General features: G+C 50.1%; 1 protein-coding gene across 1 annotated transcript in view; it reads right to left on the bottom strand.

The window, feature by feature from the left end:
- SULF2 (sulfatase 2) overlaps positions 1-23,760 on the bottom strand; it is a gene marked incomplete in the record, with an annotated part of 261,880 nt that overhangs the window by 56,888 nt on the left and 181,232 nt on the right. Inside the window, 3 exon segments of the mRNA XM_073607195.1 lie at positions 6,539-6,708; positions 13,214-13,365; positions 22,034-22,273. Coding sequence (XP_073463296.1) covers positions 6,539-6,708; positions 13,214-13,365; positions 22,034-22,273 — 562 coding nt within the window.

Here is a 23,760-nt window from a genome sequence, read left to right as displayed (position 1 = left end):
TCTCCTTTTCAATGGAATCCTGACAAATCTTATTCTGCTGAAACGTCCTGATTCCTGTGAGTAATATTCTGCTAAACTGATGGACATTTTAGCCCAACAATAAAATGACACAAACAAGTCTAATTGAATATGATGACGTTCCTATGACCTCCTATATCCCCAACACTGGCCCAGAGGTGAAAATTCTTGAGCGAGAGGGAGGCAAAGAGCGAGCGAGAGGGAGGCAAAGAGCGAGCGAGAGGGAGGCAAAGAGCGAGAGGGAGGCAAAGAGCGAGAGGGAGGCAAAGAGCGAGCGAGAGGGGGGGAGAGCGAGCAAGAGGGGGGGAGAGCGAGCAAGGGGGGGAGAGCGAGCAAGAGGGGGGGGGAGAGCGAGCAAGAGGGGGGAGAGCGAGCAAGAGGGGGGGGAGCGAGCAAGAGGGGGGGGGAGAGCGAGCGAGAGGGGGGGGGAGAGGCGAGCGAGAGGGGGGGGGGAGAGCGAGCGAGAGGGGGGGGGAGAGCGAGCGAGAGGGGGGGGGAGAGCGAGCGAGAGGGGGGGGAGAGCGAGCGAGAGGGGGGGGGAGAGCGAGCAAGAGGGGGGGGAGAGCGAGCCAAGAGGGGGGGGAGAGCGAGCAAGCAAGAGGGGGGGGGAGAGCGAGCGAGAGGGGGGGGAGAGCGAGCGAGAGGGGGGGGAGAGCGGGGGAGAGGGGGGGGGAGAGCGAGCGAGAGGGGGGGGAGCGAGCGAGAGGGGGGGGAGCGAGAGGAAGGGAGGAAGGCAAAGAGTGAGCGGGAGGTTAAGAGAGAGAGAGACGAACGAGAAAGAGAGAGAGAGAGAGAGGAGAGAGAGAGAGAGAGAGAGAGAGAGAGAGAGAGAGAGAGACGAGAGAGAGAGAGAGAGAGAGAGAGAGAGAGAGAGAGAGAGAGAGATGGGTAAGCAAAAAAGAGAATATTTGGAAAATGAGCAATCAGATTTTGGGATGGATTTAGATCCAGATCTATATACAGTATGGGGTGAGGGGTTTGGTTTTTCCCTGGACTGAGGACCAATTATGATCCCACTAGCCTCATACCTGAGAGCTCCAGGGCTCCGCTGTCTTTCTATGGCAGAATTTGTACATTTGTTGTATTATCTGGTCCTCCATCCTCACAGATTCAATTTACACAGCAGGCCAGCATCTTGGCAGCCCTCTAAGTGTGGTATGGGCGAGTGCTCAGTCATTAGAGTGGCTTTGCCCTGAGGCTGCAAATGACAATCATTTACCAGGCAACACCAATGGGATGCAGCATGCCAATCATCACAGGCACAGACTGGGCTACTGCCATGATGGGTACAGTAACCTTATAGGAAATATATATCAGGGATTTGTTATCAGTCTCACAAACATCTTTACGTGTCACCAGAACATCAGGTGTATGGATGTCAAACCCCATGTCTGTCATTTATTTGGTGGGTACTAAAGAAGGAGATCTGAGGACCTTTGAGTATCCAGCTTCTCTGCAGACCACCGAGCAGTCAGACATTCCCAGCAGTGACAAGTTTCCGCTAATGTCACCAAATAGGCACAATCGCCTCCATTTTTACTGGTGACACCAAGCTGGCTCAGATGACCATTAGCCAAGTGATGGGTTAAATCCGTCAAAGAAGTTCTCTCCCCAACTTTGAGGTCATCAAGAGAGTTCCTACTCAATCCATATCACTGAACTGAGCAGTCAAGCACTCCCAGCACGGCACAACGCTTCGTGCATAACACCAGAACTGGCGCAATCGCCTCCATTGTTCATTGGTGGTAATGAGTTGGCTCAGGTGGCCATTAGTGGTGTTTTCCATGGGGGGTTTGATTTCACCAAGAAGCAATTTTCCTAAGACATATATTAACAGCTGTATAAGTTATTTTCTGTGCTGCCTCCTCAGAAAAAGGGAGCTAAAAACTCATTTTGGAGTTCTACGAGTCGCCAGAACTCGTGTCAGTTCCAGTTGAGCCAACAAAAACGACCGAAAAAATAGAAAAAACGGAGAAAAAGCTTTAACCAAAAAAAAAAAAAAAGGTACTTGAGACTTAGACGATTTCTGGTTTACAGGCGCGTTAAATGAAATGCGTAGTTAAGCAACCGCACCTAACGCATTAACGGCGTCTGAAGTGCGACGGCAACCCATAAAATCTACAGGAACCATAAAATATAATTACCGCCACAGCGGGGGGGGAGGCGTGTAGGAGACATTTCCGCAGCGCCATTACGTGCCATGTAAATAACCCGTTCTGCGCGTCCCATAAACGCGTTACATCAGTTATCGGCAGCCGGATAATTGTGAGCCGCTCGTTACCTGACGTGCCGCTGTTTTATGCTGCGATTATCGCAATTTCAGCGAAAACAAAAAGCACATTCTCAGCCCGGTTTTATGGACGGAAATTGATGTGATTTTATGCAGATTGCCGCCTGAGTGATGAGAGAAATAAAAGGCGGATTACGCGGATAAGTAATCTGTGCCGGCAGAACATCATTTCATACAGGAGAAATGAGCGAATCGCCGATCGCCTACTTAGGGAAGCCACCGGCTGCGATCGTTACGAGGAGCACTAACCGTGCCATTAGACTAAGTGCTCCTCGTACCGTTCATCGCCACAGAAAGGTAGATCTGTGTGGGAAGGAACTCCGGAGCTCAGGAATAAAAAAAAAGGGTATAAAAAGAATTCTGTTCAGACAAAACTCCCCTGAGCTCTATAGAGGACATACAACCAATACAGATCAATCCGACTTTTTTTTTTATCTCCTGGGGAATTTATAGCTCTGACATTTCTTCCTATGCGAGAATAAACTGCACTCTAGATTGTAAGCTCTTGTGGTCGGAGAGCGGTATTTCCTCTTATGAGGTCAGGGATTATTGCATTCTATATAGACGTATCTACACAATCCAACTGAAACATTGTAAACCTTTGGCTGCTATTAGTTACTTCTGAATCTTTTATAATGTGATCAGTTACATTGTATACAAGCAGTATAGAAGTCACCATTAAAAGGGACACTCCACTGATACCCCCATTTTCAGGCCCCCATTCCTACCTTTTTGTGCGTTTTTCACACATTAATGCGCATCACGCCAATTCGCTACTCGCGAAAAATGCCCCAAAGTAGATCCGGAACCTTTTTTCGGTCACGGAGCATTGGGCATTTTTTTCAGTGCGCGTTTTGCCAGGTCTGCCACCTGTGATTGGGGTACCGTTAATAGCACCGCCACTCACGATTGCAGCACGTTTCCGAAACTTGCCTCGCCGTAAAATCCATTTTTCCGAGTTCATTGACGGACACAGAGCTCCATTGACTACGTACAGACCGGCCGCCGCCGTTATATGTCAGTACTTTGACGTAGAATACCAGGGTTATGGCAGCGGATGGCTCCCATAACCCTGGTATTTTCTTCAACGGCGGGCGGTCCTCTTTCAGATAAAAGTGGTCTCTGTGGCGAATTCGCTGCAAGATCACTTTTATCGGCGGCGGTTGAGGTCCCCCCCCTCCCCCTCTCCTGCCACGCTCCGGTCGTCTCTGCCGCTTAGCGGAGTGGTCAGTAGCTGGCGGAGAGTATCCGATCCTTTCCCCTCAGTAGCATGGAGCTGAGTGAGGGAAAGATGGCCCCCCACTCGGCTCCATAACATCGGATGATGGAAGCGATGTCAAACAACACTTGCGCCCAATGGTCTTAAAGGGGACTTTTTTTTTTTTTTTTTTAAATTGCATTTAAGTGTAAAAGTGAGATGTTATGTCTTTTTGACCCCCAGATCTCACATTAAAGAGGTCCTGTCATGCTTTTTTTTCTATTACAAGGGATGTTTACATTCCTTGTAATAGGCAAAGTGACCCAAACATTTTTTTTTTTTTAAAGGGAAAGTGTCAAAATAAAAAGTAAAATAAAAAGTAAAATAAATAAGAAAAAATAAAAAAAAAATTCAAAAATTCGAGCTCGCGCGCAGAAGCAAACACATACGCAAAAGACCCCACACATCGCCGCGATCATTAGAGTGAGAGCAATAACTCTGGCAAAAGACCACCTCTGTAAACGCAAAACTGGTAAACTGTAAAAAATTTGAAACGTCGCCTATGGATATTTTTTTAAGGGTCAAAGTTTGTCGCCATTCCACGAGCGGGCGTAATTTTGAAGCGTGTTATGTTGGGTATCAATTTACACGGCGTAGCTTTATCTTTCACAATATAAAAAAAAATTGGGCTTATCTTTACTGTTGTCTTATTTTTTTACTTCAAAAAAAGTTATTTTTTCCACAAAAGAAAAAAAAAAAAAAGAGCCTGGAAGACCGCTGCGCATATACGGTGTGACAAAGTATTGCAACGACCGCCATTTTATTCTCTAGGGTGTCTGAAAAAAAAAATATAATGTTCGGGGGGTTCCAAGTAATTTTCTAGCAAAAAAAAAATATTTTAACTTGTAAGCAACAAGTTTGAAAAATATGCCCGTTCCTTAAATGGTTAATCTGGACTATCAGTCATATCGCCCTCTGCAGGAGTGGGACCGGGCAGAACACATTAACTTGGCTATGCCCATGGGCCGTCCTCAGCTGGTATATAACCCCCTCCCCCCCCCTGCTATAGGCATTCAGATTAGTAGCAAGCAGTATTAGAAGTATTGAAACTCCATAGAGGGGTGGGTGCTGTGCCCATCGATGAACTCAGAGAAATGGATTTCATGGTGAGTACAAAAAAAATCCTATAGTCTCTATAGTTCATCGCCAGACACATCGCTCCATTAATCTTGGCTATAGGGACGTCCAAAAGCCGCGCCAAAAAGGAAAAAATGAAGGGGTGGGGAAATAAACTGAATGCCTATAGCAGGGCAGGGGGTTTATATACCAGCTACTGACGGCCCAGGGGCGCAGCCAAGTTTTTGGTTATGCCTAGTCCTACTCCTGCAGAGGGCGATATAACCGGTCGTCAAGAATAATGGAGCGTGGTGTCCAATGAACTAAAGACAAATGCACATTTGTGTTTTGTCGCACGCTTAGGAAACGCAGCCTTGGGGGGAGATGCCCAAAATTCCAACCGCCATACAGTTTATCCCACCTCTATGGGTGTCTATGGTGTTCCCGATCCACCTTGGGGCGCCCCCTACATTGTGTGCTACATTACCCATAATGCAACATAACTGTACAAATCCAGTGAAGACCCTCATAATGGACAGAGATGGGAACCGAAAGGAGATCATGATCTCACCAATACGCATGAGTGAAATCTGGATTTTTTTTTTTAAGCTGTTAACATTTCGGGAAAAATCAAGACATTTCAGGCTTTTAATGGCTCCTGAGTGTAAGGGAAGCTCCTTTGACACTATAAGTCCCATCATATTTTTGGTAAAAAAAAAAAAATCGCAATAAGCGTATATTGATTGGTTTGCACAAACGTTATAGCGTCTACAAAATACGGGATAGATTTATGGCATTTTTATTTATTTCTTTTTTCCTAGCAATGGCGGTGATCTGCAATTTTTTTCGTGACTGTGACATTGCGGCGGACAGATCGGACACTTTTGACACATTTTTGGGACCATTCACATTTATACAGCGATCAGTGCCATAAAATTGCACTGATTACTGTGTAAATGTAACTAGCAGAGAAGGGGTTCACACTAGGGGCGATCGAGGGGTTAATTATGTTTCCTAGGGAGTGATTCTAACTGTAGGGGGAGGGGACTCACAAGGGAGGAGACCAATCGGTGTTCCTCTGTACTGGGAAAACACCATCGGTCTCCTCTCACCTGACAGGACGTGGATCTGTGTGTTTAAACACAGATCCACGGTCCTGCTGTGTTCATGGGCAAGCACGGGTGCCCGGAAGACATCACGGCCGCCGGGCACGCGCACCGGGTCCCAAGCAACGCGACGTGCGCGCGCCCCCTAGACGGCCAGGAAGCCCAGGACATCATATGACACATATGACACCCGCCCAGGATGGGAGGTCCCCCTGGGGACGTCATATTACTATAGTCGGGTAATGAAGTGGTTAAGAGCTCTAAGGGGTGCGCGCCACGCCGGAGCGATGCGCATGGCCGTGATGTCCATCGGCGACCTGCGATCGCTCCTCAGAGAGCCAGGACCAGGATCTGTCAATGTAAACAGATAGATCCCCGTTCTGTCAGGGGAAGTAGAGAGATTGTCTGTTCCTAGTGATCAGGAACAACGATCTCTCTCCTCCTCCAGTCAGTCCCATCCTCTCACAGTTAGAAACACCTCCCAGTGAACACAGTTAACCCCTTGATCGCCCCCCTAGTATTAACTCCTTCCCTGCCAGTGACGTTTATACAGTAATCAGCGGCTATTTTTAGCTTTGATCGTTGTATAAAGGTCAATGGTCCCCCAAAAAAAGTGTCAATAGTGTCCGATCTGTCCGCCGAAATGTCGCAGTCCCGCTAAAATCGCTGATCACCGCCATTACAAGTAAAAAAAAAAATTTATAATAAAAATGTCATAAATCTATCCCCAATTTTGTGGACGCTATAACTTTTGCACAAACCAATCAATATACGCTTATTGTGATTTTATTTCTGACACGCAGGACTTACATGTGCTGGGAGGAATTGGAGAACATCTGGGAATACTGGGGGGCGGCGTCTTCGGGGCCGTGGGGGGCCGCGTGGCTCAGGACCATGAGCACCGGCCGGTGAGGATACATCTTCTTCGAGGTGCGGAAGAAGCTCATGCTGTTGTTGGTGATGAGGTCCGTCAGGTAATCCTGTGGGGAGAACAACGGCAGATCATAAGTCCGAAACCTCTGACTGCTTCCTGAACTCTGCTGACACGTTCTCCTCACTACCACATAGGAGCTCAGAGAGGCCACCGCAGTCTGGCTGCATCTACACTCAACACCGATCTAACACTCAAAGTACATTCTCAGCAATGTGTCAGTGTAACTCTTCCAGGTATTTATTACTTCTCACACAAAGAACAGTACTCCTCTTGACAATACCTTTATCAACTCTTCTTCTCAGAAGGACAGAGCCATCTTTGTTCAGGAATCACCCAGGTACACCAGGGTTAGGCAACCTGGGGCCCTCCAGCTGTTGTAGAACTACATTTCCCATGAGGCATTGCAAGGCTGGCAGCAGGGCTGGTGCAAGGATTTTTGACACCCTAGGCGAAACTTCATTTTGCACCCCCCTCTTGGCTCCACCCAGTTTGCCCTGCCCATGTATACCCCACCTTTTTAGCGCCCATCAAATGCAGCCTCACCAGCGCCCATCAATTGTATCCTCACTTTTTTAATGAAGCGCCCATCAAATGCAGCCTCACCAGCGCCCATCAAATGCAGCCACACCAGCGCCCATCAAATGCAGCCACACCAGCGCCCATCAAATGCAGCCACACCAGCGCCCATCAAATGCAGCCTCACCAGCGCCCATCAAATGCAGCCTCACCAGCGCCCATCAAATGCAGCCTCACCAGCGCCCATCAAATGCAGCCTCACCAGCGCCCATCAAATGCAGCCTCACCAGCGCCCATCAAATGCATCCTCACCAGCGCCCATCAATGCAGCCCCACCAGCTCCCATTAATGCAGCCTCATCATGCGCCCATCAATGCAGCCTCACCAGCGCCCATCAATGCAGCCTCACCAGTGCCCATCAAATGCAGCCCCACCAATGCAGCCTCACCAGCACCCATCAAATTCAGCCCCACCAGCGCCCATTAATGCAGCCTCACCAGCGCCCATCAAATGCATCCTACCAGCACCCATCAAATGCAGCCTCACCAGCGCCCATCAAATGCAGCCTCACCAGCGCCCATCAAATGCAGCCTCACCAGCGCCCATCAAATGCAGCCTCACCAGCGCCCATCAAATGCAGCCTCACCAGCGCCCATCAAATGCATCCTCACCAGCGCCCATCAATGCAGCCCCACCAGCTCCCATTAATGCAGCCTCATCATGCGCCCATCAATGCAGCCTCACCAGTGCCCATCAAATGCAGCCTCACCAGCGCCCATCAAATGCATCCTCACCAGCGCCCATCAATGCAGCCCCACCAGCTCCCATTAATGCAGCCTCATCATGCGCCCATCAATGCAGCCTCACCAGCGCCCATCAATGCAGCCTCACCAGTGCCCATCAAATGCAGCCCCACCAATGCAGCCTCACCAGCACCCATCAAATTCAGCCCCACCAGCGCCCATTAATGCAGCCTCACCAGTGCCCATCAAATGCATCTTACCAGCGCCCATCAAATGCAGCCTCATGAGCGCCCGCCAATGAATATTTGCTTGCTTCCATTAATTTGTGAATCGGGACACAGACACAGTCCTCCTCAGACAGCCGCCGCTCCATTCGCACATAGTGTCAGAGGTGCAGCGGCAGCTGTCTGCTGATGCTGAGACTTAGTTGCTTGCTGTGAGAGTAGGAACAGCAGTGGCCGGGCTCCCTAGGCAGCAGTGCACCCTAGACGGCTGCCTAGTGGTAGCACCGGCCCTGGCTGGCAGTTACAATAACTCCCAGAAGCATGATGGGACTTGTAGTTCTGCAACAGTTGGAGGGCCCCAGGTTGCCTACCCCTGAGGTACACCATCTACTTCCTGGACTGAGATGCCTGGACTAAATGTGTATTTTCCTTTTGTCTACAGTGAATATTCTGTACAGTAAAATAAAAATCTCTCCTAAAGAAGCCATTTTATGGCGAAACATGTTGAGCAATTATCGCTGTACTGTATATCTGGATCGCATGCGATCTTGAAAATTTTTTTTTTAACAAAAACAAAAGTATCTTTTTAATGTATCCAATAAAATTTGATATGAATTTTAAAACCTGATGTAGTATATTATCTGTGTCTGGCACCCGGAAAGTCCCCATTTCATGTGTATTCCCTAGTTTTCGGGATGCGGTGCCTTGCTCCCCACACCTCTGACTGACAAATACAATTTCTGAAAAATATTACTGCATATTGTGATGTCACAAATGTATCGATCGAGACTCGACGGGTCCACTTTAAGATGGAACGGGTGTAATATTTCTCAACGTTTCCCGGTGAGAATTAGCCCTCCGCACTCTATACATGAAATCCGCAGCACAGAACGATGTTATTGCGCTCGGCCTTGTTTTGAAGGAGAAGCTTAGCTTAGAGGGGGTGGGGGTGTAATATTATCCCAGAGGGAGCGATCGTTCACGTGTTAAATAAGAGCCGGGACCTTTCAGGCGAATTCGCAGTCAGCTAATCAATAGCATTTAATTCTTTTATCTTCACCTGACATAAGTGTCAGAGGAGCGGACAGGAAAATGCAGCGATCAGACACAGAAATCCGCCGATCGCCCTCCCCGAAGGGCCCGAATATCTGGAAACAATCTGAGACAACCGCTGTGCACAGAGCAGAAAAGAAAGAAAAAAAAGAGAGGCTCCTTTCAGCGTCTGATGTGAAAAACACGGGCGATCGATAGCGGCTTCTGCTCAAAGCAGGAGAGTAATTAGGAGAGAGTGTGTTATAGATGTGCCAGCGGAGAGCAGAGCTCTCACCATAACCCGGGACACTTCAAGAGCCAGTCATGTTAATGGGAAGTGTCTCCCGGAAAAAAAGAAGTTGTGTGGCAGTTCTCATTAACCCCTTTATGACCACCTAATATGCACACACACTATATTACCAAAAGTATTGGGACACCTGCCTTTACACGCACATGAACATTAATGACATCCCAGTCTTAGTCCGTAGGGTTCAATATTGAGTTGGCTCCGCCCTTTGCAGCTATAACAGCTTCACCTCTTCTGGGAAGGCCGTCCACAAGGTTTAGGAGTGTGTCTATGGGAATGTTTGACCATTCTTCCAGAAGAGCATTTGTGAGGTCAGGCAATGATGTTGGACGAGAAGGCCTGGCTCACAGTCTCCACTCTAAATTATACCAAAGGTGTTCTATCTGGTTGAGGTCAGGACTCTGTGCAGGCCAGTCAAGTTCCTCCACCCCAAACTGGCTCATCCATGTCTTTATGGACCTTGCTTTGTGCACTGGTGGGCAGTCATGCTGGAACAAGAAGGGGCCGTCCCCAAACTCCTCCCACAAAGTTGGGGACATGAAATTGTACAAAATGTCTTGGTATGCTGACGCCTTAAGAGTTCCCTTCACTGGAACTAAGGGGCCAAGCCCAACCCCTGAAAAACAACCCCCCACCATAATCCCCCCTCCCCCCCACACACCATAATCCCCCCTCCACCAAATGATTTGGACCAGTGCACAAAGCAAGGTCCTTAAAGACATGGATGAGCGAGTTTGGGGTGGAGGAACTTGACTGATCTGCACAGAGCCCTGACCCCAACCCGATAGAACACCTTTGGTATAATTTAGAGTGGAGACTGCGAGCCAGACCTTCTCGTCCAACATCAGTGCCTGACCTCACAAATGCTCTTCTGGAAGAATGGTCAAACATTCCCATAGACACACTCCTAAACCTTGTGGACGGCCTTACCAGAAGAGTTGAAGCTGTTATAGCTGCAAAGGGAGGGCCAACTCAATATTGAACCCTACGGACTAAGACTGGGATGTCATTAAAGTTCATGTGTGTCTGTAAAGGCAGGCGTCCCAATACTTTTGGTAATATAGTGTATGTGTCGCTGGGCAGCCGATGTTTCTGTGCCGAGAGAACTTCTTAAAAGGGACACCGGGGTGGAATAAAAGGGGTGAGGGGCACCCTGTACCCCCAGCGTCTTCACACCATTTTTGTTTGCCCACTAAAATCAATAGAAACGCATCTCAACAAATGCGTTACGATGTCGGTCATTGTACATTATCAGGAGGAACGCAGACCGAGCACTAAACCTAATGACAGGGGTGCTGGATGGTCTACTGATGCTGGCTGCTGGGGATCTATTGTTACGGGGCTGTTGTCTATTGTTGCTGGGATGGGTCTATTGTTGCTGGGAGGGGTCTATTGTTGCTGGGAGGGGTCTATTGTTGCTGGGAGGGGTCTATTGTTGCTGGGAGGGGTCTATTGTTGCTGGGAGGGGTCTATTGTTGCTGGGAGGGGTCTATTGTTGCTGGCTGCCGTGGATCTATTGTTACGGGGGGTCTATTGTTGCTGTGAGGGAAATACTGTTGAGGGAGGGGTCTAATCTAGCTGGCTGCTGGGAGATCTGAATGTTACTAGTAGGGGGTCTATGTTGCTGGTGGAATTTACTGTTGCTGGGGGGGGGGGGGGATCTATTATTCATGGAGGGGTCTGTTGCTGTCTTCAGAGGACCCATTGTTACGGTGGGGGGGAATCCTATTGAGAGAGGGGTCTATTTTTGCTGGGAGGGAAATCCTATTGAGAGAGGGGTCTATTTTTGCTGGGAGGGAAATCCTATTGAGAGAGGAGTCTATTCATGCTGGCTGCTGGAGATCCTAATGTTACTATTGGGGTCTATGTTGCTGGTGAAATTTACTGTTGCTGGGGGGGGGGGGGGGGGGGGGGAGGGTCTATTGTTGCTGTCTGCAGGGGATCTATTGTTATATATATATTGTTGCTGTGGGGGGGGGGGAATCCTATTGAGGGAGGGGTCTATTGTTGCCTCTTGGGGAATTTTTGTTACCGTGTATGGGGGGGGGGGGTCTATTGTTACTGGGAGGGAAATACTTTTGAGGGAGGAATCTATTCTTGCTGGCTGCTGGGAGATTTAAATGTTGCTATTGGGGTCTGTGACAGGAGGGCCCGTGGAACTCAGAATCCCTTGGAAAGTAGGGGATCTCCTTGTTTCAGCTCCCCATACACCTCTTATGTCTAAGTCACCCTGTGCTATCCTGGCACAGGGTGAGTGAGAAAATATATCTTGGACTACTTAAAATGGGACAGTAATATTTGTCCACAATATCTCCCAGGATGTATGTAGAGACTATTATTGGTTTGGTTGATTCTGAACTCAACCTGTTAATTGAGTGAGCTGATCACATTAGCCTCCAGGACTGGCTAGGAGACGAACAGTTGATGACTAGGCTGAGGAGGGGGGAGATTGTTGTTTGTATTGTTAATTGTAATTAGCTCCTGCTATTGTGTTTATACAACTGTGTGAAGCTCGGTGCCCACAAGTCTGTGTCCTACAGGTCATGTCTGAGTCATCTGGTCTGGGTAAATTTAATAGTAAATTAGCTCATGTTAATTAGGTTAGTTTTGAGTCATCCTGCTGTATAAATTTGTGTGAGATCTCAAATAAAGAGTTAGTCCTGATGTACTCCAAGACTGGTGTTGTCTAGTTCTTGGGGGTTCCTGTAGCCAGATCCATTGGACTCGTGTTCCAGAGCTTAGGAAGCGGTATACTGACGGAAGCACTCAAGTGGAGTGTGGGACGTTCCGTGACAGGGTCTATGTTGCTGGCGGAGTGGGGGTCTATTGTTGCTGTCTGCTGGGGACCCATTGTTACGGGGGTCTAATGTTGCTGGGAGGGAAATCCTATTGAGGGAGGGGTCTATTCTTGCTGGCTGCTGGGAGATCTATTGTTGCTAGTTGGGGTCTATGTTGCTGAGGGGGGGGGGGACCTATTGTTGGAGAGGTCTGTTGCAGGCTTGTAGGGGATCCATTTCACTTCTTGCTATCATTAAAATTCCATACAAAAGACTTAGAAGGGGCGGAACCAAGGGGGAGGTGCATTGGGGGGCGGAGACGAGGGTAATTCGGAAGGGGGGGGGTCCCTGCACCTATCCCACGAGAAAAAAAGCCCCGATCATGACACACGTCAATGCGGGTTATGTTGCATGCCGTCATGCAAGTATAAAGTGCGTTGAAAATGTGTAACAACGCGCTTTGACGATGCGTTTTTATATGTTCCCTCGACTCCAATGGAAATTGAATTGGAGGAAAACGAGTAGGTGTGAATCCAGCCTCAATTCATTCCTTGCTGCTTTATTACCCAATCACAGGTAAGGGGCGGGTACTAGACCAAATCATGTCATGTGGTCAGCAGGGAGGTCAGGTCAGTCCCAAAACCAGCTGAACAGCCGACAAAATGGACTGGAATAATGATTGTGTTGCGATTAATAATACAATGTAACAAATGTCATCTCCATACAATGTAATGTCATCTCTATACAATGTAACAAATGTCATCTCTATACAATGTAACAAATGTCATCTCTATACAATGACACGCATAGTAAGAAGTACAGAGACTTGGGAGGCTCCCCCCATCCCTCCTGACCCGGACCGCACACATCGGTAACCTCACACCAGATGGCGCGGTGTCACGCTTTCCACTGGGCCGTGGCGCGGGGCCACCGGGTGACGAATTTGGCTCACCTTGCCGTAGTCCGCCCCGTGCTTCTCCTTGACTCCGTTTCGGCACAGCGTGTAGTTGTAAAAACGAGAGTTCTTCACCAGGCCGACCCACTCCTTCCAGCCCGGGGGCACGTACGAGCCGTTGTACTCATTCAGGTACTTGCCAAAGAAAGCTGGAAGACAGGAGAGGGAAAAAATTAGATCACGGGAGGGCGCCCGCCAATGGGCGCAGATTGTCTTCCGCTTGTGTGGCCAGCAGAGCTGCAGGGGATTCTGGGAAAGGCTCAGAGCGAGCCTCTGTAATTGGGGCTCACTGCTGGTCAGGGGCCATAGACCTTACAATCTGATTGTATTATCTCCTTTAAGAGGACCATACACTGTACACTCTCACTATACAATCTCCATTAGATCTCACATGTATTGCAGAATTTCAATAAAAGATTTAATCTGAATGAATTGGATTCTTCAGGTTTGAACTCATAGGATAGTTCTGGTAAATCTAAAAAGGGACTGTACACTAAATATCCCATTGTACTTTTTTGGGGGGGGCAGCAAACAATGCATGCCACCCCCCCACCCCCCGGTTTGGTCACCAGCCCCACACTTACCACATCTAGGTAGCGGGCGACTTCCCCTGCGTCTGCTCCTCCTCGGCATCACGGTGGCTTCTGCCGTACGCCTCCTCCCTCCCTCCTCCTCCTAGGCGGCCAATATGATCGCTTCTCCTCTCAACCAATCTCAGGACCCGCTTCCTGATTGGCTGGGAGGAGAATCAGGAAGACAATAGTGAATTCACTATGGTCACACAACTGGGTGGGCTCAGAGTGCAATGCTCTGCGCCCCGAGCCCAAAACTTTTTTGCAGCCAATTAGCGTCTCGGGCTCTAATCACGTGCTTAAAAAACCCCCCCAAAAAAAACACCCCACTGGAATCCATGTGTCCGGCGCTCTGCATGTGGATTAGGGGGTGAGGCGCATGGATTGGGGGGGCAGCTGTGCCCCGTATGGATGGACCAACATTGGTACAATCTCCTTTGGATCTACCATCAATTGATGTAGTGCAAAGGCCTGAATCAATGTAATGGAATGCATTCATCACCGGGGGGGGAACCAAGTGATCATACATGCCGGCACCCCCATCTCTGGGGACCAGAGGGAATCGCTCATCTCTTAGTGGTGCCTTCCTTTACATGTCACAATGAAAGGGGGAGACGCTGAGGTGACCGGGGGGGGGGAGACTCGGACGTGACAGGGGGGAGAGACTTTGATAATACTGGGGGGGGAGAGAGACTGACATGATGGGGGTTGGGGGAGAGACTCTGACGTGATGGGGGTTGGGGGAGAGACTCTGACGTGATGGGGGTTGGGGGAGAGACTCTGACGTGATGGGGGGGGGACGGATGTGATGGGGGGGACTCTGAGGCGACGTGGGGGGAGGGGGAATCTGACGCGACGTGGGGGGAGGGGGAATCTGAGGCGACGTGGGGGGAGGGGGAATCTGAGGCGACGTGGGGGGAGGGGGAATCTGAGGCGACGTGGGGGGAGGGGGAATCTGAGGCGACGTGGGGGGAGGGGGAATCTGAGGCGACGTGGGGGGAGGGGGAATCTGAGGCGACGTGGGGGGAGGGGGAATCTGAGGCGACGTGGGGGGAGGGGGAATCTGAGGCGACGTGGGGGGAGGGGGAATCTGAGGCGACGTGGGGGGAGGGGGAATCTGAGGCGACGTGGGGGGAGGGGGAATCTGAGGCGACGTGGGGAGAGGGGGAATCTGAGGCGACGTGGGGAGAGGGGGAATCTGAGGCGACGTGGGGAGAGGGGGAATCTGAGGCGACGTGGGGAGAGGGGGAATCTGAGGCGACGTGGGGAGAGGGGGAATCTGAGGCGACGTGGGGAGAGGGGGAATCTGAGGCGACGTGGGGAGAGGGGGAATCTGAGGCGACGTGGGGAGAGGGGGAATCTGAGGCGACGTGGGGAGAGGGGGAATCTGAGGCGACGTGGGGAGAGGGGGAATCTGAGGCGACGTGGGGAGAGGGGGAATCTGAGGCGACGTGGGGAGAGGGGGAATCTGAGGCGACGTGGGGAGAGGGGGAATCTGAGGCGACGTGGGGAGAGGGGGAATCTGAGGCGACGTGGGGAGAGGGGGAATCTGAGGCGACGTGGGGAGAGGGGGAATCTGAGGCGACGTGGGGAGAGGGGGAATCTGAGGCGACGTGGGGAGAGGGGGAATCTGAGGCGACGTGGGGAGAGGGGGAATCTGAGGCGACGTGGGGAGAGGGGGAATCTGAGGCGACGTGGGGAGAGGGGGAATCTGAGGCGACGTGGGGAGAGGGGGAATCTGACGCGACGTGGGGAGAGGGGGAATCTGACGCGACGTGGGGAGAGGGGGAATCTGACGCGACGTGGGGAGAGGGGGAATCTGACGCGACGTGGGGAGAGGGGGAATCTGACGCGACGTGGGGAGAGGGGGAATCTGACGCGACGTGGGGAGAGGGGGAATCTGACGCGACGTGGGGAGAGGGGGAGAGGGGGAATCTGACGCGACGTGGGGAGAGGGGGAATCTGACGCAACGTGGGGGGGAGAATCTGACGTGACGCAGGGGGGAGAATCTGACGTGACGCAGGGGGGAGAATCTGACGTGACCCGGGGGGGAGAATCTGACGTGACCCGGGGGGGAGAATCTGACGTGACCCGGGGGGGAGAATCTGACGTGACCCGGGGGGGAGAATCTGACGTGACCCGGGGGGGAGAATCTGACGTGATGTGGGGGGGGGGGAGAATCTGACGTGACGTGCGATGGAGAATCTGACGTGACGTGCGGGGGAGAATCTGACGTGACGTGCGGGGGAGAATCTGACGTGACGTGCGGGGGGGAATCTGACGTGACGTGGGGGGGGGGGAAATCTGACGTGACGTGGGCGGGGGAATCTGACGTGACGTGGGGGGGAGAATCTGACATGACGTGGGGGGGAGAATCTGACATGACGTGGGGGGGAGAATCTGACATGACGTGGGGGGGAGAATCTGACATGACGTGGGGGGGAGAATCTGACATGACGTGGGGGGGAGAATCTGACATGACGTGGGGGGGAGAATCTGACATGACGTGGGGGGGAGAATCTGACATGACGTGGGGGGGAGAATCTGACATGACGTGGGGGGGAGAATCTGACATGACGTGGGGGGGAGAATCTGACATGACGTGGGGGGGAGAATCTGACATGACGTGGGGGGGAGAATCTGACATGACGTGGGGGGGGAGAATCTGACATGACGTGGGGGGGGAGAATCTGACATGACGTGGGGGGGGAATCTGACGTGATGTGGGGGGGAGAATCTGACATGATGTGGGGGGGAGAATCTGACGTGACGTGGGGGGGAGAATCTGACGTGACGTGCGGAGGAGAATCTGACGTGATGCGGGGGGGAATCTGACGTGACGCGGGGGGGAATCTGACGTGACGTGGGGGGGAGAATCTGACGTGACGTGCGGGGGAGAATCTGACGTGACGTGCGGGGGAGAATCTGACGTGACGTGGGGGGGGAATCTGACATGACGTGGGGGGGAGAATCTGACATGACGTGGGGGGGAGAATCTGACATGACGTGGGGGGGGGGAATCTGACGTGACGTGGGGGGGAATCTGACGTGACGGAGGTGATGTTATGGGGGTGGGGGGAGAGACTCAGACGTGACAGGAGGAGACTGAAATTTTTTTCACACATGAAAGTTTGTGACACCCAGAAGTCTCTCAGATGTGAATGGCACCCACGGGTGATAAAATAGGTGCCAAATCCTGAAATAATAACACAAAAAATGACTATACTGTGATGTCATAACCAGCGTCTTACTTTTTTTCAACAAAGTTACAAATTTTTTTCTGCCCTCCAATGTAAGCCTTGTGTGTAGATGATGGGCCCCGGTACACCGACTCCTCTGCCTGATGATGGGGAAGTGTGGATGAAGAGCACCTTGGAGTCTATGTGGAGGGCATGCAGTAAATGATCTGGATGTAAAGTAAACACGGAGCCCTTGGAGAGGTCAGGCGCAGTGCTCAGGTTACACTGTGGCCCCCAGAGATGTATGAAGAACACGTATTATATAGAAATGTTATTAAATATGGATCGGCTTCTTTTCACAGCTCCATCCGAGGAGATCGGCTCTCCAGGGACAGAGAAGTAATAGAAGAAGGTAATTACTGCCGGCCTTCCGCCTGGGATGGGAGGATGATGGAGTGCCATGGAGGTTCACACTATGTTATCAACTCTATTTACTATAGAGTCTATATTCTGTAATATTTAAAGGTCAACTCCACCCAAGACTATATTTCAGGTTTTATGCAATATACACAAACAAATGCCAGATATCCCTGTAGTGGTTTGTGTCTCTGCCCCTCCCACAATGGTGAGATTTCCCTCCAGTAGTTTGTGTCTCTGCCCCTCCCACAATGGTGAGATTTCCCTCCAGTAGTTTGTGTCTCTGCCCCTCCCACAATGGTGAGATTTCCCTCCAGTAGTTTGTGTCTCTGCCCCGCCCACAACGGTGAAATTTCCTCCAGTAGTTCATGTCTCTGCCCCGCCCACAATGGTGAGATTTCCTCCAGTAGTTTGTGTCTCTGCCCCTCCCACAATGGTGAGATTTCCTGCAGTAGTTTGTTTGGTCACCTTCCAGCATGGAGACTTTACACTCAACCAATCGAGAATGTCCAAAAACATTAGCAAAAATGGCATAAAAGGATAACAGATGTCCTGAATACAATGTAACAAAGTCATCCTGAATACAATGTAACAAAGTCATCCTGAATACAATGTAACAAAGTCATCCTGAATACAATGTAACAATCTCTTCCTGAATACAATTTAACAATCTCTTCCTGAATACAATGTAACAATCTCTTCCTGAATACAATGTAACAATCTCTTCCTGAATACAATGTAACAATCTCTTCCTGAATACAATGTAACAATCTCTTCCTGAATACAATGTAACAATCTCTTCCTGAATACAATGTAACAATCTCTTCCTGAATACAATGTAACAATCTCTTCCTGAATACAATGTAACAATCTCTTCCTGAATACAATGTAACAAACTCTTCCTGAATACAATGTAACAATCTCTTCCTGAATACAATGTAACAATCTCTTCCTGAATACAATGTAACAATCTCTTCCTGAATACAATGTAACAATCTCTTCCTGAATACAATGTAACAATCTCTTCCTGAATACAATGTAACAATCTCTTCCTGAATACAATGTAACAATCTCTTCCTGAATACAATGTAACAATCTCTTCCTGAATACAATGTAACAAATTCTTCCTGAATACAATGTAACAAACTCTTCCTGAATACAATGTAACAATCTCTTCCTGAATACAATGTAACAATCTCTTCCTGAATACAATGTAACAATCTCTTCCTGAATACAATGTAACAATCTCCTCCTGAATACAATGTAACAATCATCCTGAATACAATGAATTGTGTGTGCCATGTCTATGGGTGGACCCACCAATCTGGGGTCCTATGACTACCTGCGTGGTCTTCCTTGTATTGTATGGTGTATACAGGAAAGGCGCTCCGGCCAATCATCATTCAGCGCGCAGTGTTTCAGCCTCCCTTCCATAAACAAATGTTCTCATGGCAATCAGACTCTGGCAGGGAAACCTCTGCGGAGGGCCAAGTACAATGTGGACATTTTCTCTCCCAAACATGAGCTCACCCCAGCAGTGACGGTTCAATGCAAACACCCCGTCACACCCCTCCAGACTGCCTGCTGATGGGGGGGGTTCTGACCACAACCTGACAGCATGCCAAGACCACAGACTGTGCAACGACCGACCCAAGGTGACCGAACTGACAGAGGAGAGATCACTTACTACATTGTCCATTCATACATTTCATGGAGGAGCGATGTGCTGATCTGTGGCCCGGAACCGTCACCGCTCCATAAATTCTACAAACCCCCCCCCCCCCCCGAGGTGATTATCTACGTTTATGTTGGACGGTGTTTAAAGTTTAACACCCAACACTTCACTTCACTCCCGGATTTGTGTAGAGACCCATCACCGACTTAAGCAGAGAAATCACATTGTCGAGCTTTCCTTGCACCTTTTCTTTGTTTTGCATGAACTGTTATTTTATTCCCCGGTGAAGTTGCAGGAAAATTGGATCGCTCCAAGAAGTAGTAAGATCGAGCCAGGTACAGTCAAAGTAATAAATCTTTATTGATATCAGACAGAAGATCCGCAAGCCGTACATAGGGAATAACTGGCAGCCTCAGCCTGGGTTCTGACTAGGCCACGCCCCCACATTGCACTCCACCCCTTGAAGCTTAATTGGGGGGTGGAGCAAAATGTTGGAGGCGTGGCCTGGTCAGAGCACAGGCTGACGTTCATTTCTTCACATGGCCCTGATTTCTGAGGCTTACATATCTTCTTTCTGATATTGCTTGGAGCGGCTCCCGGACGAGCCCCCAACCCAGCCACCATTCATAGCGGTATAGCCTTGGACTCCACCCTCTCACCGGTGCGACACCTACACTTTGCTTTTGGGTCACAAACATTTATTGGCTACATAATAGATTGACTACATAATTGATTGGCTACATAATTGATTGGCTACATAATTGACTGGCTACATAATTGACTGGCTACATAATTGACTGGCGACAGATACAGCAATACCATGCTAACGCGTTTCAGATTGAAAAGAGGTCTTACTCCTATGCCTCAATGCTATGAGTAAGGCTTTTTTTTTTTTTTTTACTGTGCAAGACTGAAGAGGGGAGGAGTCGGTACACCTGTGCAAGACTGAAGAGGGGAGGAGTGGGTAAACCTGTGCAAGACTGAAGAGGGGAGGAGTCGGTACACCTGTGCAAGACTGAAGGGGGAGGAGTCGGTACACCTGTGCAAGACTGAAGGGGGAAGAGTCGGTACACCTGTGCAAGACTGAAGGGGGGAGGAGCCGGTACACCTGTGCAAGACTGAAGGGGGAGGAGTCAGTACACCTCTGCAACACTGAAGGGGGAAGAGTCGGTACACCTGTGCAAGACTGAAGGGGGGAGGAGCCGGTGCACCTGTACAAGACTGAAGGGGGGAGGAGCCGGTGCACCTGTGCAAGACTGAAGGGGGGAGGAGCCGGTACACCTGTGCAAGACTGAAGGGGGGGAGGAGCCGGTACACCTGTGCAAGACTGAAGGGGGGAGGAGTCGGTACACCTGTGCAAGACTGAAGGGGGGAGGAGTCGGTACACCTGTGCAAGACTGAAGGGGGAGGAGTCGGTACACCTGTGCAAGACTGAAGGGGGAGGAGTCGGTACACCTGTGCAAGACTGAAGGGGGAGGAGTCGGTACACCTGTGCAAGACTGAAGGGGGAGGAGTCGGTACACCTGTGCAAGACTGAAGGGGGAGGAGTCGGTACACCTGTGCAAGACTGAAGGGGGAGGAGTCGATACACCTGTGCAAGACTGAAGGGGGAGGAGTCGGTACACCTGTGCAAGACTGAAGGGGGAGGAGTCGGTACACCTGTGCAAGACTGAAGGGGGAGGAGTCGGTACACCTGTGCAAGACTGAAGGGGGGGGGAGTCGGTACACCTGTGCAAGACTGAAGGGGGGGGAGTCGGTACACCTGTGCAAGACTGAAGGGGGGGGAGTCGGTACACCTGTGCAAGACTGAAGGGGGGGGAGTCGGTACACCTGTGCAAGACTGAAGGGGGAGGAGTCGGTACACCTGTGCAAGACTGAAGGGGGAGGAGTCGGTACACCTGTGCAAGACTGAAGGGGGAGGAGTCGGTACACCTGTGCAAGACTGAAGGGGGAGGAGTCGGTACACCTGTGCAAGACTGAAGGGGGGGGAGTCGGTACACCTGTGCAAGACTGAAGGGGGGGGAGTCGGTACACCTGTGCAAGACTGAAGGGGGGGGAGTCGGTACACCTGTGCAAGACTGAAGGGGGGGGAGTCGGTACACCTGTGCAAGACTGAAGGGGGAGGAGTCGGTACACCTGTGCAAGACTGAAGGGGGAGGAGTCGGTACACCTGTGCAAGACTGAAGGGAGGGGGGAGTTTAATATCCCCTTTTATAGGATTAGGAGTGGCCCCCACCAACATCGCCCAAGCAGCATGATGAACCGCAGCCATTACACAGCGCAGGCGGCACGTTGCATTTTAAATAATGACAGACGGTGAAATCCGCCATCAATCAGCCGCAATTGTTGGAAGCCGATTAAAATAATTCCCATAAAAACACTTCCCGTCCCGAGAAGAACATAAAGACAATTAGAGATGCAAATTCCCCGCCATTCGCCTTCATTAGAGAGGAACAACAAATCTGTCCGCCATTTGTCAGCGGGCGGACTCCAGACTGCGAAGGGGAACTCCGATCTGCCCACACTTCCTCCATTCATTAGACATCTTACAATAATTCATTTGGACTTGGAGGTGGTAAAGCCCGGTGAAAGCTGTTCCATGTGATTATACAATCTGTATCATGTATAGAAATCGATACATTGAAAATGTACACATATATAAGGCTCCGTTCCCATATATGCATTTTGAACTGCATCCGATTCGCATGACATGGGAACCGACAGCCTTTTCTATGGAGCCGGTTCACATCTGCAGCGGCAGTGTGAATTCGCTGCAAATTGAAAGAGTCCTGTGCGTTTTCTGAGCAACAAAGTTTGTTATAATCCCTGCAATGTACGTAGAACCCCCCCTCCCCTGTAGTAAGGGGGGGGGGGTTCGCTACAAAAGTGGAGTTATTCTTTAATGATGATTGGTACCTGGAACTTTATCAGTATCTCAGAATACCCCCTCCCCCACCATTGGCCGCCCCTCACCTGTGCGGTATCCGGTGTTGTTGAGGTACACGGAGAAGGTGTGAGGTTCGTGCTGGGCCTGCCAGGAGGGCGAGGAGCAGTTCTCGTTGTTGGTGTAGGTGTTGTGGTTGTGAACGTACTTCCCGGTCAGGATGGAGGAGCGGGACGGGCAGCACATGGGCGTGGTGACGAAGGCGTTGACAAAGTGCGTCCCGCCCTGCGCCATGATCCGCCTGGTCCTGTTCATCACCTGCATGGAGCCTGCAACGGGAAAAAAAGAGAGGCAAATCAGTCCGTGTGAGAGGTCCAAATCCACTTCACAGTGACCCTTATAATAAATATCTCTCAATGGTTTCCTAAAGATCTGTTACATATAATCTTTTAAAACAGTTTTATTATATCTGATTAAGAAGTTACATAGTTACATAGTAGGTGAGACTGAAAAAAGACACAAGTCCATCAAGTCAAACCCACATGTGTGATTATATGTCAGTATTACATTGTATATCCCTGTATGTTGCAGTCATTCAAGTGCTTATCTAATAGTTTCTTGAAACGATCTATGCTCCCCCGCTGAGACCACTGCCTGTGGAAGGAAATTCCACATCCTTGCAGCTCTTACAGTAAAGAACCCTCTACGTAGTTTAAGGTTAAACCTCTTTTCTTCCAATTTTAATGAGTGGTTACGTGTCTTGTTAAACTCCCTAAAATTTTATTCCTATTGTAGGGTCACCAGTCCGGTATTTGTATATTGAAATCATATCCCCTCTCAAGCGTCTCTTCTCCAGAGAGAATAAGTTCAGTGCTCACAACCTTTCCTCATAACTAAGATCCTCCAGACCCTGAGCCTATTATATACTAGGACCCCCAGGTCCTTCTCCATCCTAGATTCCCCCAGAGGTTCTCACCCCAGTGTATAGATTGCATTCAGATTTTTGCCACCCAAATACATTATTTTACATTTTTCTACATTGAACCTCATTTTCCATGTAGTCGCCCACCCCATTAATTTGTTCAGATCTTTTTGCAAGGTTTCCACATCCTGCGGAGAAGTTATTGCCCTGCTTAGCTTAGTATCGTCTGCAAATACAGAGATTGAACTGTTTATCCCATCCTCCAGGTCGTTTATGAACAAATTAAATAGGATTGGTCCCAGCACAGAACCCTGGGGGACCCCACTACCCACTAGGGGTGCACATCTTCACTGGTCTCACGATTCGATTCCGCGATGCATCACGATTATCGACGGGCTCCCACTTCCGCTTGGGCCGCCTAGGCGGCCCTTCCACCCTGCAATCTTCTGGGACACATCACAGTTCCCAAAAGATTGCCCGGCTATGCAGGAAAGCGCAGTGAGACATGCGCACCCGGCTGTGAAGCTGCAAGCTGTCACAGCCGGATGCCCACAGTAGTATTGCCAGCGCCATGGACAGGCGGGGGAGAGAAGGGAGGGTTTGGGTGGCCACGTCGCTGGATTGTGGGAGAGGTGAGTGTCTTTTTATTAAAAGTCAGAAGATGCACTTTTTTTGTAGCTGCTGACTTTTAACAAAAAATTGAATGGAACTCTTTGAAATAAAAATAACCTCACTTCCTTAAAAAGTGCACTAATCCGGTGCACTACAGGGTACAGAGATTCACACACACGGCTGCTGGGAGGTCAGAAGGGATAGAATCCACAGATGACAAACAACCCTGTGAAGTTCCCTGTACTGTCTCTGTGCTGACCAGTGGCAGCTGGTGCTCAAAAT

The sequence above is a fragment of the Aquarana catesbeiana genome, linkage group LG12 (assembly GCF_042186555.1).
Source record: "Aquarana catesbeiana isolate 2022-GZ linkage group LG12, ASM4218655v1, whole genome shotgun sequence".
Taxonomy (NCBI): Eukaryota; Metazoa; Chordata; class Amphibia; order Anura; family Ranidae; genus Aquarana; species Aquarana catesbeiana.
Note: the sequence above shows the minus strand (reverse complement) of the source record. Positions and strands in the feature narration are given on the sequence as shown.